Here is a 17,117-nt window from a genome sequence, read left to right as displayed (position 1 = left end):
GCCTTGGCCTGGGGGTCCAGAGGGAGCCTCTGTCCCAACTCCGCCAAGCTCTTGCATCAGACGCAGCGGGGCGCAGGCAGGCCCGGAGCCCGGCGACAAGCGGGAAGAGCTGCGCCCTCGCCGCGAGGCTGTCAGCGGGGGGCAGAAAAGACCCCGCGGCACCTCCCCGCCCAGCCGCGGCCCCCGGGGCACGTGGCTGCGCTGGCTCCGCTTACCCGGCCGCCGAGCCCCGCGCGCTGCAGCTCCCGCCGCCGCCAGCCTGTTGCTTCTCCCAGCGGCCCCAAGTGCTGGCCGTGCCCCGGCGGGTCGCGGGCGAGCCGGCTTGCAGCGGCGCGGTCCCCTTCCTGCCCGCTAGCGGGGCGGCGGCTCCCCGGCTTAGTCGGCAGAGCGCGGAGAGCCTCATGCTGCGGCGGCGGCTGGAGCGGGGCGGCGTGAGGGGGCCGAGCCGGCTGAGAGCCAAGGGGGGGGACACAGCGCAGCAGCAGCTCCGGGCTCGGGCGGAGGGTGAAGCCGGAGCCGCTAGGGGCGCTCCGACTCGGCCGTTAGTCCCGCCCCTTCCAGCCTCACAGGAGTCAGCAGTGCGCCGCCGGCAGCCAGGGCCTCGGACCCAGAGGGCGGCTAAGTCTTGGCCCCAAGCCCGGTGTTGTGCAGCACGGCACAGCTCAAGCCCCAGCCCCAGCCGTGAGTCAGAGAGGGGCTGTATAGTGCAGTATGGACAGCAGAGCAATACCCTGGGGCTCAGCAACCCTCAACTCAGGTTTACAATGCAGTGCAGATGTTCCAGGACAGGCTTAGAAACCTGGACTCGTATCAGCCCAGCTTCTTCCCTATAGGTTTACCCCATAGCTTTAAGTGCCATATGCCTCAGTTTTCCCATCTTTACAATGGGTGGCACACTGCAAGCCCTCCCCCCCCCCCAATACACATGACTACAGTTTAAGTTGACATTGTTCCTTTAAGATTAAAAGTTTCATAAAGCAGTTTAGGGCCTGTCTCAATGGAACAACAACCTTACTCAGACTAGTCAAAGTCACATTTACCTCTCTGTAATATAATATTAATAACCTACGTTCACCAAAGGTCACATTTGTAATGAAAACTAAACGTTGCTACCGGCTATAAATAAATGTATAATGTAAACAAACAACCTCCAATGCTCAGGTGCATTCAGACAAAACTAGAAATATTTTATGTTTGTCCACCCACCCACCCCTGCATCATGATGTCTGGCTGTCATGGTATTACCCCACCACTATCTAGTCAAAAGGCCACAGTTTGATAAAGATCAGGCTGACACTTTGTCCTATGGTCTCATTCTTCAGAACAGCCAAGAGGCCATGAACTATCCTGCGGTCTGCTGATCCACTTTAGTTTAAATGGTACACAACCTAGGACTTGTCAGTCAGAGATGTCTTGCAGTATAGCGAATGACACTGATATGAAAACTATGGGGCACAAGAGACCTGAATGCAGAATCAACTTTAGGCTGAGCAGAGATGTGCCAGGCCTTTCATATTGTAATGGGTTGTTCTATTTTCCCATAACCAAGCAGGATAATTAAGAGGAACTTGCTCACTCTGTCAGACAGCAGGAATATTTTAGAGGGAATGAAGTGTCTCTAGGGATCTTAGGTGAGGTTTGGCAATGGTGACCCAACACTCCCTTTAGAGTAGAGCAGCAGGATTTCAGCAGAGATAACAATGTGACCATTGAGCACGGGATGTAATGAAAGAATAGGATTTTAAGGGACGAGCAGGGACTTAAGATAGGCAGGGAGAGCAATGGAAAGTCATTTACTACCTGTAGAACAGGTCTTTGAAAACCTTGCTGAAATACTCTCAGACACCAGACCCTTTTAGTGTTTTCACAGGCTAACAACACTTTCACATTCACGCCTCACTGTTCTCACAGGGTGCTGTATAACATTCATTACTTCTAGATTGCAATAATTTTGTCTCTATAAAGTGGTTTGATACTATGACCATACCTTTTATGAATGTAACAGTATCTTTTAGGCAAGAAAATGGTGAATAATTAATTCTGTCTTTTGTGGGCAGAACTCAGCCTGTAAAACCAAGGTGGCCTAAATGTACAGAGAGTGGGGCATGATAGCACAAACCATCCGCAAACCATGTGCTGCTGGAGAGCCTAAAGCCAGCTGGTGCAGCTGAGACAGCATTCAGGCTTGGGCTGACTGAGAGATGCCCTGAATCAGTGTTTCCGAAGAACCCTAGCTGAAATTTAATGCTGCTTTTCCCTGATGGTTCACCCACATAGTTACTATCATGGTAGCTTTGCCTCCCATACCCTCTGGAAGACTCCAGAGGAGGATCAGCACAGTAATCCTGCACAGCTACTGTAGTCCCATTCTGAAGCCAGCAGGAGTAATTTGAGCCCTTTGTCTGAACATATGAATGCTTTGTATCCTTCTTTCTTCCAAGAACAGGTAATGTGAGTGACTCTAAAACTTCACTATGTAAATCTAGGAATAGAAAGAGGAGGTTACTTACCTGTAACTGGAGGTTCTTCGAGATGTGTGGTCCCTATCTGTGTGCAACTGTGGGTTACGTATGCGCACCATGCGCCCTAAGGTGAAGAATTTGAAAGTAGTGTCTGTTGCTCATGTGCTCTGGCTCATCTTGTGCTTCTGAGGTGATAAAGGGTGGGCGGGCTAACTGCCTCTCTAGTTCATTCTCCACCACGAATCAGAGAATATCTGAAGCAGAGGGGAAGGAGGGTAGGTTGTGGAATAAAGATAGGGACCACTCATCTTGAAGAACCTCCAGTTTCAGGTAATTAACCTCCTCCTCCTCTTCTTCAAGTGATGGTCTCTATTGTATTCCATTGGGGGTGTTTGACAAGTAGTACCTACATAGGTGGAGGGTGTGAGGATGAGAATGGTAGGGTTGAGAAGAGAACTGCCTTCCCAAAGAAGGCATCAGTAGCTGAGTCTTGCACCAGGGTGTAATGTTTTGCAAATGTGTGGACAGAAAAGTGGCCACTTTACAGATGTCTAGAAGGGGTATGTCCTGAAGAGACAGTACAGTTGCAGCTTGGGCTCTCATGGAGTGAGCTCATACCCCTGGAGGGGGAGGAGGAGAGGTTCGAGAGTGGATAGAGTAGAATGCAACCAGATATGTTTGGAAATTCTCTGGGTGGAGATGGTGTATCCTTTTACTCTCTCCGCTATAGAGCAAACAGCCTTGGGAACTTTCTGAATGGTTTTGTTCTCTGCAGGTAAAAGGCCAAGGCTCATCAAACATCTAGGGAGCGAAACCTATGTTCTTCAATAGATGCGTGCAGTTTCAGGAAGAATACAGGTAAGAATGGATTGATACAGGTGAAATTCTGAAACCATATTAGGCATAAATTTGGGGTGTAGGTGTAAAGAAACTATATATTTGTGAAATAGCATATGGAAGGTCTGCCATCATTGCACCAAGTTCACCAACTCTCCTCGACAATGGGATGGCTGCAAGAAAGGCGACCTTCATGGAGAAGAGGCACATGGAGCAAGTCCCCTAAGGGTCCAAAGAGGGGTGGGCATGTCAGAACCGAAAGAATGAGAATGAAGTCTTATTGGAGTGTTATCTTTCAAGGAGGTGGGAAAGTTCTTATCAGGCCTTTCCATAATTGCGTGGTTAGTGGGTGTGCAAAAATAGAGTAGCCCTCCATAGAGGGATGGAATGCACTGATAGCCATCAAATGGACTGACAGGGAACTGAGGGATAGACCCAATGTTTTCAAAGGGGTGGAGGGAGGGAAGAGATGCTGAAGCCAGTTTCATCTGGTGATGATGATGACAGCGTGGTAGTACTCCTACTCCTCTTCTATCGGATTCGAAGGTAAATTGATCGTTCCCTCGAAAGGACCGCAGGTGGTAACTCCCTAGCATATCAGATAGATTCTAAAGTGGGATATTTGTGCCTATGGCCACTACGTGGGGTCTAAAGGTGGTGGTAGTGGTCCCCATGGCATGGGGTACCAATCACTCCAAGCCAGGTGAGGTAGTGGTTGGTCCCAGGGTCGTGTGGGTCTCCTGGGGAATGGTGGTACAGGAGGAGTGGTTCCTCTGATGGTTCCAAATCTCCTGAGGAGGAAAGAGTTAACTCTGGTTCCAATGGCAGTACTGGCAGTACCAATGGAGAGATGTAGATTGTGTATTGGGGGGTTTGGGGGAGAGGTGATAAACTCCATCCCACCAGCAGATCTCTCAGAGGCAATATAAACTCTGGAAATGGAGGGCTCTGATGGGGGTGGAGGGGATTCTGAATTCGAAAGAGCAAAAATGCCCTATGGTGCAGCCATGGTTCTGGACCTCCCTAGTATAAGAGGGTCTCTTTTTGCCCAGGCCATCGGTGCCAGTGATGATGATGCTATCCTGTGGTGGTCAGTCTGGAGAGTCTCAGGTTTTATAAGGAGCGGTGGATGACGGTATCAAAGGTCCCTGGTGTGGAGCTGATGGAACCCTAGGTTTCTGTACCTTCTTGTTTTGCTTATGGGATTTAGGACATAGAACGTCCTCATGGGCCGAGCCAGTGGGTTTGCTCATAGGTATGTTCGATATCTTCAGAACGGATTTAGAGAAAGACTTAATTCCATGCTTATGTGAGTGCTTCCTAATCTCCCAACTAGGGCCCAGCACTGGTGTTGGACTTTCCAGCAGGAGGCACGCACCTTGCTGATTTATGCCAATATATGGGGAGGAACTGGCCAATGGGAGCTGGGGGGTGGTGCCCGCAGGTGAGAGGCCCACAGAGCCACTTGCACGCCTCCATCTAGGAGCTGGACCTGCTGCTGGCCGCTTCAGGGGCGTAGCACAGTCTGCAGTGCCAGGAGAGGCAGGAAGCCTGCCTTAGCACCCTCGCTGCGCCGCTGACCGGGAGCTGCCCAAGGTTAAGCATGCCCCAATCCCCTGCCCCAGCCCTGAACCCCCTCCCCCCCACCCAGAGCCCCTCCCACACCCCAAACTCCTCATCCCCAGCTCCGGTCATGGCCATCAACAATTTTCTTCAACTGTGTCGCCAGAAAAAAGTTTGAAAACCACTGCTCTACACAACATTTACCTGAGTTCTCCAATTGCTGGGATGAGCAAACCTTCACAAATCAGATGGGCCAAGGAGAAGATGTTCAGAACACAATTAGGTTTAAAACAGGGTTTGGGTTCTAGTCTAAAGCCAGACCAGTGTAATACAAGGTTGTCAGCAGCAGAGATAGAGCCCTGGACCTCTGGATCTAAAAGCATGAGACACTACTGCCTGAGGCCTTGCCTACACTGGCGGTGGCATGCATAGCTGCAGTGGCACACTGCAGTGAAAAGCAGGCTGTGTCTATCTTTCCGTGGAAGGCTCCAGAACAGGTGAAGCAGTGGGGAAAGGCTCTAGTAGGGGGGAGCTGCTGGAGTCTTTCCCTGTGGCAGGGAAAGACTCCAACAGCTTCCTGTGTCAAGGAAAAGCTCCAGCAGTGAGGAGCTACTGAAGCCTCTCCTTGCTGCTTTCCCCTGCCAGAACCTCTCTCTGCAGTGGGAAACTACACTGTTAAAAATAGCAGCGTCCACATGAGAGGCACTGCTTGGGCATGTAGAGAAATGTCTACAGTATATACCCGAATATTCTGGCATGTCATTACTCTACTTGCCTAAGCAGTGCCTCACCATCTACAATGCTGTTTATACCCATGGTAGGGCTGTGGGCTGTGTATGTACTCTACACGGTGTTCTAAGTATAGATATACCATGAGGTAAAGGACCCATCTCTCTTTGCCAAAGCTGTAGCAAGTTCATCAACCTCTGTGTGACAGAACACTACATGCAGTACATTTTGGTTTTTTATTCAATTGGTAAAGTCTGATGAACTGTTCTTGCAAGTATTTGGCTGGATTTAAAGTAGAAAAATAGGCCCTTTCTGGTTTTGCATCCAAACTGGAATTAGAACTGAAAGGGAGATTTTAGATCCAGGGATTAAAATTCACCCATACTCCCAACAGCTGATGGTGTTATATTTAAGGTTCTAGTTCTGGCCAATTGCCACAGATTTAGTGATGGAGGTTATATACAGGCAGAGGAGTCAGTGGCTGTACATATACTAAAAAATGGAGTCCTGTTACAAGATAGTATTGTCCTATAAACATTTCATTTAAACACGGCTGTTTTGCAGACACCTTGATTTTTACAAACAAATTTTGCATTTATTGCTTTTTTCTCTCTAAGCAGTACATACTTCCATGTTTTTCTTAGTTTTCGCATGCTTTAAACTCAGCTTTTAAGGAAAAAAATGGTGAAAAGCTTGTTTTAAGAAGTTTCCTACATGTACATATATTTTTACATATTCTTTACAAAACAAGTCATTAAAAAGTGCAATATAAGTTCCATCTCTTATCCACAGAACAAGATATTACATATATATGCAGAAATTAAGAAATATACAGTTAAACTTGGAACAAGTAACTTCATTTTTTAACCCTGTCTGGTAGCATAGTGCAGGAACTACAAACAAATACAGGCTTAAACAATACAGTAACATGAGAGTTTTACCAGCAATATTACAGGATTAAAATAAATTCTCTTTCAAACAAATTTGCTTTAAAAAAAAGATGGGTTTATTGCCAAAGGGAGGAGGAAACCATCTATGGGACAGCAACAACAGAAAGAGACACATGCTACAAAAACATCAGTTTTTACCACCTGTATTACAGAATTGTTGCAATGTTTATTCTATTCACATTTTTGTTGCCCTGAGGCTGCAGATAATTCACATTCTGACAATCTCACATCAACTTTGTTCTGTTTAGAAAATTAACTTTTTAACCTTTCCTGTGGGACAACTTGTTCTTCTTCATTCCTCGCCCCTTTTTCTCCCCCCATCAAAGTAAGCTCGCACCAAGCTAATTGAGTCTGGTGGAGTGAGGTCTAATACAGTCTGAGAAAATATGCAGAAAAATGTTTTTCTGCAGAGATATGTACAGTATCTCCAACTCCATGCAAACAAGTATTATCAAACAAGTATTGAGTTAAATCAATATGGATTTTTACTGGCATTATTTCCATGTCTTCGTAACATGTATTTTGGGTGGGAATCACCATAACAACAATTATACTGCACTTAATCCTAATGGATCAACATTTTTCAGTTGGTATTGACTTTCCTTATTCCTGTTACTGGTCATTTTATTTTATTTATTTGTAAACTGTAACAGGAGCTGCCAACACAACTCAAACTTCCTACCAGTAGAGCCTAGGAAATATTTTTGTATCTTTTCAGATCTCATTTACTCATGGAAGAGCTGAAAGCTGTTAATCTTGTTTTACCGACAAAAATGGTTCCAGTGCTTAGCAACTTTTGTCAGTTTCAGCTGCCTATCTGCCAAGAGCAAGCTAAAATAATTTAAAGTACCCAAAATTAAAAATCATATGAAATTGATCCCTGGAAACAGTTACACATTGTTATAACTCCCTTCCATTTTGTTCCATTGACTACATGAGATTTCATTAACTTCTAAAGTTTAAACAGAATTCCTAGTAGTTTACACAAATCTAGATATGCTCAAGTTAACACACAAATGTTAATTTCTATTCATATTTACATTACTTTACAAGCTATATTAAATAAATATCGGCATTACTAAATTTCAGTATCTTAAATATGTACAACTTTATTCCTCAACTGTGTTTCAGTAGATGCAGGTTCCAAAACTGTTTGAACATCCACTATAACAAAAATGACTTTGTGTACAACAAAACTGGAACTTGTGCTACAATGATCAAATAAACCCCAAAGTACACATTCCTTAGCCAGGCAAAGACTTGTGTAGTAGACAGTTCAACGTAATCAACAAGCACAACTCCTGAAATCTGCATCTCCACAAAACAGAAGCCATTGAATATATACCCTGGCAACTTCACATGTATTTCAGAATAACCTATACAGTAACTGTTGACAGTTCTAAAATAATTAGGTGGGCTACTGTGTTTTGTAATTGAGGGAAGTAATGCATTATTAGTGGAAACAGAACATTAATAAGACCATGCTTACTACAATACATTTAACTTTGTATCAGTTCATCTACTTCTTCTGAAAAATTTAAAGCACCACAAAAACAGATTTAGAAGATATATCCATGGCTGTACAGTACACACATTTAGGCTTTCTTTTAAGTACAATGTTTTCAAGTAGTAGAATCCAAAGCTGTCCAACAAAGAAAATAAAGGGAACTAAACAGAAGCCAGTATAATATGTATCGTTTGCAAAAGAATGGAATGTTTTCTGAATCTAAAAGAAAGCTGTGTTGTTTTTGAACCATTGTTTCTAAACATAATGATCAAGATTCACCTCTTGCTGGTTCAGGAAGTGCGCCAGCAAGGATCACACTTCTTATATAGGAGATTCACCCCATCAGGAAGGGCAGCTTCAGTCAGTCAGAGGCATTAAAGGAGCACCCTACTAGCCAGACCTGCAGTAAGGATGTGTTAGTTAACACATCCCCCAGTTGCTCTAGTCAAACCCCTTTACACTGCCAGCATCACCTATTTTGGGGCTGAGCAAATTTCCTGCAGGCCCCAGCACATGGAGGGTTGTTAGGGTTGCCACCTGGCCAGTTTTTAACAAGCCTTGCCAGTGAAATGATTTAATGGGCTGCTCCCCGACCCTGAGGATAAAGGAGGAGAAAAGACTCAGCAGAGACTTCCCAGGGACCTCTCCCTTTAAGAGCTGGGTCTGCCTTGGAGGACTCAGCTCCCTTCCCCTTCTTCCTGGCATGCTCTGGGTCAATCAGACTCTCTAGCCTCCATCTAGATAGGAGAAAGGGGACAAGTGGGTTTGTTGTTGTGGGGCCACCTTCCCCACCAGCTGCATATGGATTTGACCAGGACCCAGAGCCACCTTCCTTCCCAGTCGGACAGGACGGGGGCAGGCTGCTGGTGCAGTGCAGGGAAGGCACCTGAAAGGTGAAGGGGTGAGAGATCAGGCTGTTGGGGGCAGTGGCCAGTTTTTCTGAATATTGAAGTGGCAACCCTAGAAGTTGTAGATGTTTTGCACACTACCACACCTCCATGGAAGCCTTGTCACTGCTGGGAGCTCTGAGCTAATGGCTATACTAACTTTTCCCTGCGAAGGCCCTGGAGAGAATCTGATGAAGTAACTTAAAAGTAGTTTGTGCTTTCCCATCAGGAGGACCTCAAAACTGTGGGCAGATTTTTAAGTGTTTGAACTTCCACTGGTATTTTTTTCCCCTCTGGGAAGCTCAATTTGATTCCTAATGGCTAAAGCCAGGCTGGTCTCCTTTTCCAGCTAGTGAGGACTAATACTTTTAAAAGTCCCATCTCCAGGGTTTTCAGGTACGCCAACTGAAAAGGAATGGTTCATTAGCATTTTTAGCCTCTTTAAAAATAAAGGCATTGCATGATTTATGTGGTCAGAAAGAGAGGGAAATGGGATAAATCTTGCCAGGAACAGAAGAGAGGAGATTAAGAGAGGGAAAAACCTGTTTTGTGTGAAGGGAGGAGTGATTGTTCTCTGAAATTGTACAAGGTGACATTCATTATCTGTCCTGCTGGCATGGAAGAACAGCTAGGAATGAATAATGAGATTTGGGAAAATCACACACACACACAGCCATTTTGGAATTAGATCAAACATTGAGAATGATGTTTATAAGAGGTAAAGATGCCATCCTCATCCCCTATTTAATCCCAGATATTCCATTTTGGTCTGTATAACAAATGAACATTTTCATCCCCATCACTGTATAAGTCATTTTATTTCTCAAGGTAGTGGAAAACCTGGACCAACAAAAGGTTGTTGGAGAATATTTTTAAGTCAGGTCTCTCTTACTAATTTAAGAGAGAGAGAGAGAGAGAGAGCAAGAGCGCGCTTTCCACATATTCTTCCGTGACAGAGAAACTGATACGTTAGTGAAAAGTTTGAAAAACTCTCTCTTTAGGAAAAAAAATTGACAATGCATCATGCTCTCTCAGTTTCCCTTCCAACTCCTTTTATTTATATGTATGTAACAGGAACTTTGGTCTTACATGACTTATTCTCCTGTTTGTTCACAAATGGCTGCTAACCAAACAGTAACATTGTCTAAAATAGAGGATTATGACTTTAATGAGAGTTGAATTAGCCCTCAAAGTCAATGTCAACCCAACCTTAAGGTATTTCTTGCCTTAAGATGATATGAGCTAACAACTTTTGACAAACACATTTGCTATTGTATTTTGCTTCCTTTTACTTTTCTGATATTCAAGACAGAAATGTTACTACTCTTACAAAGAAAAATACTCTACTTCAGAGGGTCTTTAAATGAAGTCTTCTTAATAGCCAGACACTATTGGTAATAATGAAAGTGTATGAAGATACCACTTCATTTCTAATACAGATAGCACGACCCTTTTTTAAAATCTTTTACATTAAATTAGGTTGACAATGGACATTTTGAGAACTACAGTATGTTCAGAACTAAGAGAGGATCAGATTGCAAGAAGCCCAATCATGAGCATTTGTTATTGAATAACAAGACTGTATTACCTATAAATGTAGCCAAAGGAACCCACCATCTTACAAATACTAGAAAAAACAAGAGCTTTCACCTACAACTTACATTTATCTGCTACTGATGGTCTTATTCTTAAAAGAAAGGTGTCCATGTTACAAACACCACAATCACAATAGGCATTAGCCTATTGGGCATTAGTCTCCACAAGCCCAAACATTGAACTGGCCTAGAAATAGAATTACCCTCTCATTTCCTAAAGCTAATAACCTCCAGAACAGGACTGAGGCACTCTGCCGTTGCCTGTGCTTTAGCTGTTATTATCAAGCTATAGTAAAGGTAATGTCTTCAGACATCAGGGTTATCAATCTGGCACCATTCACAAGCTAGTTTATTTAAAATGTAATAATTCTATTTTCTATAGTAGTAGTACATATCGTGTTTTATGCATCGGTCCCACAGACCTGGAGTCTGATTTTCAAAAGATCATGAAAAAAATATGTACGTGCAACTGTACACCGAGTTTGTTGGTGCATTCCCTCAAGTGTGCTCAGAAATCTGGTATTTGCATACTCAGATGGCTAGATGCTCAACTGAGCACTCATGTGCAATTACAGTAATTGTACATGCATTTTTGGACTCAGCATTGGCTACCTTCCAACAGTCTGAATACTAAGATTTCCACATGGAGAGACAGGAGAAAGAAGGGAGATGTAAAGTATATGCAAAGTTAAATGAGACAGATTAGGAGAAATCAGTCTGCATTATAAAGATACAAGTAGATCTTAATCCCAGACAGTGCACACCTGGCCACTTTAACTTTCTGTACTGTAAAAAAGGTACATTGCACATCTAAGTTTCCTATTATTACTGTGATACAGTGCTCGATGTCTACACATTATTAAAGTACAGGATGCCAGTATTGGTTGTACTAATCTATACTCTGACATGTTAAGGCAGTACAATTAGAAATTATTGAAATGTCAAGTGTCAAGCAAAGCTACTTGAGCTAAGACACTGAAACTTTTCCCTTAAAGACTGGACAATATTCTGCTGATTAGGAGATGGAACTCTCCACAGGTAGTCATTCAGTTTATCTGAATCATTGTATGCAGTCAGGTACGGGGTAAGGGCAAGTTTGCTATTCACTGGTTTTGTAGGAGTACAAGACATGCTTTTGCTACAGAGAGTCTCAGAAGAAGCAGAGTCTACATTGTTTATCTTTGGGTCTGATTTCTTTGTTTGGTTCTGAGAAGTCTCTAAGTCAGACCCCTCATCTTCAGACTTTATTTCAACATAGTCATCATCATCATCCTCTTCTCCTCCTTCAGTATCTTTGAAATTAGAAAAATAGTTCTGCGTAGCTATTTGTGCATTTAGTGGCGAGTTCTTGTTCACTCTCAGAACTTTTTGAGAGTCTTGAAGAATCATCTCTGAACAGTTTTCAGGGAACTGCTTCTTCACATCACATACTGTGAATCCTGAAGCAGCACTTGGCACAGACTCCTGACTGTCAGATATATAGTTTCTATTTGAGTACAGCTGTTTCTTGTCCATTTCATTTAGGTAAGTTATTGGTTCCTCAGACCTGTTGACCACAATTGAGGAAGAAGACTGTGACCTGCTATATGCTTGTGATTTTGTATGATTTGCTTTCCTTCCTAGTGAGTTATAAATGTGATCTTGGTGTAAATTCTCTTTGTTAGGCTGACTAATAATAGCACTCCACCTCTGTGCTGGGACATGCAGATGTGTAGAAATCTGAAGGGAAGGAACTGAGCAAGCTGATGGCAATGGTCTTGGATTGCTTTTTGTACCGCTCTCAACAGGGGAGCTCTTTGACTTCAGATCTTGGACTTCGGGCCAGGGAGAGAAATCAGCTAGTTCTCCATTGCTATACGTAGAATGCAAAAGCCAGTCCTCTGCCCTTAAGCGTTCACTAGCTAACTGAGAATGAGATATTGACACTGGGGATGAATACCTTAAGGCTGATGGTTTCTGAGGAGTGGCCCATGTATCCTTTTGCATTTTGGGTGAAGTCTCTCTAAAAACTATCTGGTCATAAAGCTGGGAATATTCAGCAATTCTGGCACCTGGAGAAGAGAAATATATAAACTAGTCAAAATTAACAACGGTGTAAAACACAAGTTATATGAAAATTAAAGTTTCAAACTAACCCTTTTAAATCTTTGTCCTTGACCATTATAATCAACATTTTTCATCCTTACAGTTGACAAAACAATGCAATTCTAGACTCCAACATTTCAGATCAGTGACATGTACACAGTCATTCATTATACTAAAACATGGAACTGACAAGCATGAAATGTTTTGTGACAAAACCGTGAACAACTATGTACCAGACATTCTGGGAATAAGATGTCAGCATCAATTTGATCTGTAGTTATGAAGAGATAACTTATGTAACTGTTAAAAACATTGCTACTGCTAAATATCAAGTAGTTCGGTTCTCTTTTTTAGTTCACCATTTCAAAGTTGCTGGAGTATTTATTTCTTCTTAAAAGAAAACTATTTCACATATATATTTTCTTCTATCCACTGATTTTGATACTTCAGACATTCTCAGTCTTAAAAAACACACAGTGTGGCAGGGATACCTCTCCTTTCATTTGCAGTCATATAGATCACCTTTCATCCCAGACCTCTGGCAGCAAGTCCATACATGGAAAAGTAACATTAGGCAAGTGATATATTTTTAGCTGTATTTCAACAGTGACTGAGCAGCTGGGGAAAGGAGAGGAAGAGCCAGTACCACGTGCCTAGTCAGCCCTCCGCAGATCACCAGCAAGTGCTCCATGGACCACAGTTTAGAACCTCTAAGAAATAGATTAAATGACTATAACACTAAGGCATACTGGTAACATCCCCATTTGGGGGTGGAACACTCCCAGTTTTTTGCCCTGTCTTAAGTGGCTGATTGGGAAGAATATTTCACTACAGTGCTTTCACCTTTGGTCACTAAAGTCTCCTCCTCCTATTGTATCTGGGCAACAAGAGGCTGAGTCTTCTTCTACAATTGTTCATTGCTCCTGTGCTGGCTGTCATAGGAATGGAGGCAGCCTGCAACCCCTCCAACAAAGAGAGAACAGGTGCCAGGTGTGGAGGGGGATGAGGGGGGAAGACTCCTGCATTTGTGGAAGAGGGAAGAAGAGGAGGAAATGGAATCCATCAAAGGTGGCAGAGAGAGAAAGAGATGGGAGATGCCCCCATGGAAGGGCTGGAAATAGAGGAGAGAGGAACATGCTTCAGAAAGATGCCAGAGGGCGCAGGCCTATAGGTTGCCTTCAGTTCACACCAGCCAGGGTAGCAGGCCACTGGGGCTCCTCCCAGAAGTTACCAAGGGAAGGGATAGCTATGGGGGAATAGGGTCATGCAGTGTGCCGGGAACCTCGGAGATTTGATTAAACATCTGCATCTTGGGATGTTTATCCCAACTCTGAGGCTCTCCCACTGCGAGAGTCATATTGCTATAGTGGCTGCAAGGTCTGCTGTTCTCACGTTTTTCAACATCGTATCGTTCTGATGAATCACCACCACTGACTGATGATGCCATGTCACACAATGCACCATAATGGAGCACAGAATGTACTATATTGTATTTGGTGGATATTTTTTGCTGGTAAAAATCTGATCTTTAAGAGCATCCTGAAAACTGCATCAGATGTGATAAATAAGATATCTGTATTTTTAAAAATTCTATAGATACAATGAGAATGCACACACGCTGGTGACTGGGAGTTTGCTGAATCCAAGTCCCCAACTTATTTTAAAATTGTCCATGGAAAAATTTCTCACAGGAAGCTTCTGTTGTTCCATCCACAGTGCAGGTGCTCTAGAAAGGGGTAAAGACTGAGACTTTTTCTTCCTTGACCCCAACCCCATGCTTGCAAGCAACAAACAGGAAGTTTCTATAAAGGAGCTGAACCTGGCTTCTGTGATGGATGGTATTCTACTGCTCAAGGAAGCACAGAGAAGGAGTGACTATGCCCCCTTCTCAGCTGAAATCTGCAGACCCCCCTAAGCAAGAAAATTTTTATTTAAAAAGAAATAAAAAAAATTGAATGTCCAGGATCACACTTCTACTCCCAGGCTATCCTGAACCGACCTGTCCTGTGAAAGCAAGATGGCGGACATTGGTCCATTCTTTCCTCTTCTCTTCTATGAATGAATGACAAAATTTTGTTCTTAATATAGAATTGCATTTATATCCTTTTTGCACTAAAGTTACATAAAGAACTCAATTTAATCTCAGTGGTAACACATTAAAGGTAATACGGTCATCATCATCCAACTGGTAGATCAAGAGGTGATCAGGGTTATAGCATTTTAAATCAATATGTAAATTTCACCAGAACATTATTAAAGAAATCTATTGGGGGAAGAGGGGGTGGGGAGAGAGATTAAGGAGGACAATATTTTTAACATACCAATGGCAGGACCACCTTGTTTCTTCTCCTCCAAAATGGCTGCAAGATCTTTGTGCCTCAGTTTCTGTTGCTGGCTGGATGGCTGTTCCTGCTCTGGACTTTTTACCTTCAAAAGCTGATTGGCCTTCTTAATTTTTTGACTGTATTGCCTTGCCATCATAAATACTCTGTTTTTTGTTTTATCTACAATATCCATTTCATTGTCAGCGCTCTCTGTATGTGCATTGGATAAAATACTATTGGCAGATTCATAAGGGCTATCTATAAAAGGCAACTCACTGGAGAAGGAAGATCTGTTAAGACTCAGAAATGAATTATCTTTCGATGATGTTGCTTCATCAAATCTGAGACTGGCCTCACTTAATCTGGCTACCCTGTGTTTCAAAGTTTTACGGAAAACAGGCGTTTCTGGCAGTGAGAGTGTGGAAAGTGAATATTCCACATCTTTACTCAGTTCAGGAGTACTTCCAACATGGAGTCTTTCCTGCATGTCATCTTTACAAACAGGAAAGGCTGCCAGGACATGGTCTCTTGTCTTTTCTTCATTCTTCTTGATGTAATTCTCCAGGTCATTCCAGATCTCATCTACTTCTTCAGATAATTTATCAGCTGCAGACTTGTGGGAGAGGGAATCAGAGTTGGAGGAGCTATCTACTAAGCTCAAATAGTCATTATCTAAAGGAACATGATGATATGGACTTTCATCTTCACTGAACTGGAGACTCTCTTCAGAAACAAACTGCCTTAGATTATCACAACATGCAAAGTCTGTTTCCAGGCCCAAAAAACTCCTCCTTTTAGAGCATTTAAGGCGGTTACATTTGAAATTCAACAGTGGTGGTTCTGGAAGCACTATGGTGTCATAGATGTTCTCCTCAACAATCCTGAGCTCATGTGAACTTAAAGTTGGTGCCTCTCTTCTGAGTAGGATTTCATCTTTACTAGCAAGAATGGAGGTCCTATTTTGATTTGCCTGCCTTTTTTCAGAGGCTGCTTCCACCAAGCTGCTTTTGTTTTGGCTTTTGTAGAGAGTGTCTCTAGTAGATCTTTGGGAACTGTGACCAGACTCTTCCCTTCTAGTCAGACCCATCAGTTTTAAATCTTCATAACTTATATTATCATAGACATGCTCTATATCATCAATGGTCAGCTCTTCTGAAGATTCTGGGTAAGGATTGATATTGCCCACATCAGTTCCAGAACTACTTTTCACTTCCCTTTGGGAACCGTGCTGGACAAAGTCATTGACTCTACGTCTTGCATTATTTGGGCAAGAGTTACTTTCACCAGCACTACTTGCCCGTCTAACAATTCTATGACGACTGGAGCCAGAGATCTCATTTTGATTAATTAATCCCACATGCCAACTGCATGGACGACCTGAAGCGCCCCTCTCTTCACACACAATTGAACTTGAATTGGATGTGGATACCGATGGTACAAACATCTGATAATCATCATCATCATCTTCATTCTCCTGAGGCGGCCGTCTACTAGGAAACAAGGCTTGTCTGATCTGATGGTCAGTCCAGATGTTTCTCTCAGTGGTAGTTCCCCCCAGGATATCCATGATTAGTGAGTTGTTCTGCGGTGTGCTAAACTGTCGAGATGGCTGCCTAGCAGAACAGGAAAAGGAAAGGTCTGTATTCAGCTGCGTAGATTCTTCATCTGAAGGATCTTTGGAGCTCTGTGGAGATTTGAAATACGCAGTTTTGTTAGTCTCTCTCTCTGCAGTAATATCCTTGGTACTGAGGACTATAACCTTGACCCTAATGCTGTGCAGTGTGGAGCCTAGCAGAGGAATATAGAACAATCTGGCTCTATTGTTGCAGTCCTATTGTCACCCCTTGCAAACTGAGGTGGATGTGTAAAACTTTGCCACCCCCCACAATCCTTTCCACTATCTAGCAGTGGAATATATAAGTATGATTCTCCCCCCTACATATAGGAGGACTTTAATGGGGCGGCAATAAGCAGGGAAGACTGATCCCCTTAGTCATCTCTTCCCCTAAACAATATGTATCGGGGTTCCTAAGTTCACATCACAGGGCATGGCCTTGGAATTAAAATATAATATAATTAATACAATATAAATTAATCACAGGTCACTACAGAAGGTAAACTTTTTTTCCGTGATAGTTTCATCATTTTATGACTCTTCACTGGATTCTTTCCAAAATA

At 43.2% G+C, this 17,117-nt stretch overlaps 2 protein-coding genes across 15 annotated transcripts in view; both read right to left on the bottom strand.

The window, feature by feature from the left end:
* Positions 1-526, bottom strand: part of MTHFD1L (methylenetetrahydrofolate dehydrogenase (NADP+ dependent) 1 like) — a 247,896-nt gene extending 247,370 nt beyond the window's left edge. For 4 of the 9 annotated variants that reach the window (XM_073337644.2, XM_073337645.2, XM_073337648.2 and 1 more), the window contains exon 1: positions 216-520. In XM_073337644.2, coding sequence (XP_073193745.1) covers positions 216-403 — 188 coding nt within the window. In that variant the 5' untranslated portion in view covers positions 404-520. Of the gene's footprint in view, positions 1-215 lie in introns of all 9 variants that reach the window. The other 5 variants (XR_012158088.1, XM_073337654.1, XR_012158087.2 and 2 more) reach the window with 3 other exon arrangements.
* Positions 527-6,190: 5,664 nt separating this feature from the next.
* PLEKHG1 (pleckstrin homology and RhoGEF domain containing G1) overlaps positions 6,191-17,117 on the bottom strand; it is a 215,366-nt gene continuing 204,439 nt past the window's right edge. For 5 of the 6 annotated variants that reach the window (XM_073337635.2, XM_073337636.2, XM_073337634.2 and 2 more), the window contains 2 exons: positions 14,937-16,623; positions 6,191-12,581 (listed from right to left, as the gene is read on the bottom strand). In XM_073337635.2, the coding sequence (XP_073193736.1) occupies positions 11,479-12,581; positions 14,937-16,623 (2,790 nt within the window). In that variant the 3' untranslated portion in view covers positions 6,191-11,478. The remainder of the gene's footprint in view (positions 12,582-14,936; positions 16,624-17,117) is intronic. The other variant, XM_078852205.1, reaches the window with a different exon arrangement.

This window comes from Lepidochelys kempii, chromosome 3 (genome assembly GCF_965140285.1).
Source record: "Lepidochelys kempii isolate rLepKem1 chromosome 3, rLepKem1.hap1, whole genome shotgun sequence".
In the NCBI taxonomy this organism is placed as follows: Eukaryota; Metazoa; Chordata; order Testudines; family Cheloniidae; genus Lepidochelys; species Lepidochelys kempii.
The sequence above is the reverse complement of the archived record's forward strand: the minus strand, read 5'-3'. Positions and strand labels throughout refer to the sequence as shown.